Source organism: Stegastes partitus, unplaced genomic scaffold (assembly GCF_000690725.1).
Source record: "Stegastes partitus isolate 25-593 unplaced genomic scaffold, Stegastes_partitus-1.0.2 Scaffold958, whole genome shotgun sequence".
In the NCBI taxonomy this organism is placed as follows: domain Eukaryota; kingdom Metazoa; phylum Chordata; class Actinopteri; family Pomacentridae; genus Stegastes; species Stegastes partitus.
The window spans coordinates 146,922-148,873 of NW_007578689.1; the positions used below are offsets into that span (position 1 = coordinate 146,922).

General features: G+C 52.6%; 1 protein-coding gene across 1 annotated transcript in view; it reads left to right on the forward strand.

The window, feature by feature from the left end:
- The window catches only part of zfc3h1 (zinc finger C3H1-type containing), a 32,813-nt gene that overhangs the window by 6,088 nt on the left and 24,773 nt on the right, over nt 1–1,952 (forward strand). The window contains exons 3-5 of the mRNA XM_008294396.1: nt 168–239; nt 1,126–1,298; nt 1,389–1,828. Of these exons, the coding sequence (XP_008292618.1) occupies nt 168–239; nt 1,126–1,298; nt 1,389–1,828 (685 nt within the window). The remainder of the gene's footprint in view (nt 1–167; nt 240–1,125; nt 1,299–1,388; nt 1,829–1,952) is intronic.

Here is a 1,952-nt window from a genome sequence, read left to right on the forward strand (position 1 = left end):
ACAGACAGACAGATACAGACGGACAGATACAGACACAGACAGACAGACAGACAGTAGTTCAGGTACCAGTCCATCTGTTACAATTCATTCTCATCACGTTCAATTTAATGTATTTTTTTCAGGGTTCATTTGTTAAGAATCCGTTTTTTAAGGTTCTATGTTTTCAGTTGCAGACGGAACCTCAGTGGATGGACCAGAACCTGCAGGTGGCGCTGCAGAGGAGGCAGAGCACAGAACCAGTGAGTTCACTGATCGTGGTTGAAACGTTCAAATCCAGTACTGAAAGCTGTGGTTTGTGCTGATAAAGCAGCTCATATTCAGCTTCCACCCTCTGAGCAGCTCCTGTCACGTTTATCTTCACTGAGGTTCAGGTTTCACTGAAGTCCTGCAGCTCTGAGGAACCAGAAGCACATGAAGGAGGAGAGAGAACTCAGAGACGTCTGGTGTCAGCAGGACTCAGTCAGAAACAAGAAAAACATATGAATATTAAACGTTTTAACCCAGCAGCAGGTTTCTGGTTCAGAGGGCTGACCAGGTAAATCACTGAGTGCAGAGCTGCTTCCACACAGGACGCCGTGAGACCCACTCATGTCTGCTGCTCATGCAGCGCAGAGCGCAGCGAGCAGTTCCGACAGACGGTGGCCTCGCCTTCGATCACGTATGACCCGATAGAGACCACAAAACTACAAAAGAAACTACAGCACCGCTATCAGATACAGCCAGCAGCCCTACAGTTTAGTCCCAAAGGGTCCACATGCTTTGTCTTGCAACTGTGCCTCAAACTGAATTGAACAGTGCTGATGCTTGTTGCTTATCACCAGAGCAGCTCGTGTTCGCTGCATCAACGTGGCAGCTGCTGCTATGGGGACGATGACGTCGCCCCGCCGGACGCTTTGAAAACGACGCTGCTGGACTGGAGTACTGCAGGCTGCGTTAGAACAGTCTGGGATTAGCAGCAGTGAACTGAACCTCTGTGGGTCTGAGGTTCTGCTCGCTGCTGCAGAACTTTTCAGAACAAACTGCTGATGATGAGTCAGCTGGTGAAGGTGGTTCTAATTCTGGTGGAGAGAAATATTTATATTAAAGCAGCAGCAGAACCAGACGTGCATCACTAAGGTTTTAAAGGTTCTGTGTTTTCAGCCGCAGACGGAACCGCAGAGGACGGACCGGAACCTGCAGGAGGCGCTGCAGAGGAGGCAGAGCACAGAACCTGCGAAAACTGTGGAACCAACAAACCTCTGCGATCCTGCTGCAGAGCGTCTTCAGCCTCCAGCGAGGAGTCCACGACCACGGAGAAGGTGGGCCAGAGTGGGTCTGGTTCTGGTGTGTTGTGTGTCTGCAGCGGCTGGAGGTAATGCCATGTGTTCTGGTGTGTTGTGTGTCTGCAGCGGGTGGAGGAGGAGGAACTGTCGGAGCTGCAGCTGCGTCTTCTTGCTCTGCAGTCGGCCAGTAAGAAATGGCAGCAAAAGGAGCAGCAGGTGATGAAGAAGAGCAAAGAGCGAATCACGAAAGCTGCTCAGGAGAAGAGCTCCGGGTCTGGGTCGGGCCCCGGCACCGCTCCACCCGGCAGGCAGAGGGTCACCACCAGGTCGGCCTCCTCTGCTGCTGCTGCTGCTGCTGCAGCTGCAGCTGCTGCAGAGAGGAACCGGACCAGGTCCAAACCTGTGGACAGGGACCGGGACCGACCCAAAACCGGGCCCAGACTTCCGGAGAGGGACAGAGACAGGAACAAACAGGGTCCCAAACCTCCGCTGGACCGGGGCCGGGCTCCAGGAAAACCTCACATCACCAAGAAGATGATCAGTCCAGGTGAGACGGGTCAATTCCGGTAAAAAACACAAAACCACGAAAACTGAATTCATACCTTTATAGACCTACCTATGTTCTCCAGATGCACCTTTATAGACCTACCTGTCTGCCCCAGACACACCTTTATAGACCTACCTGTCTGC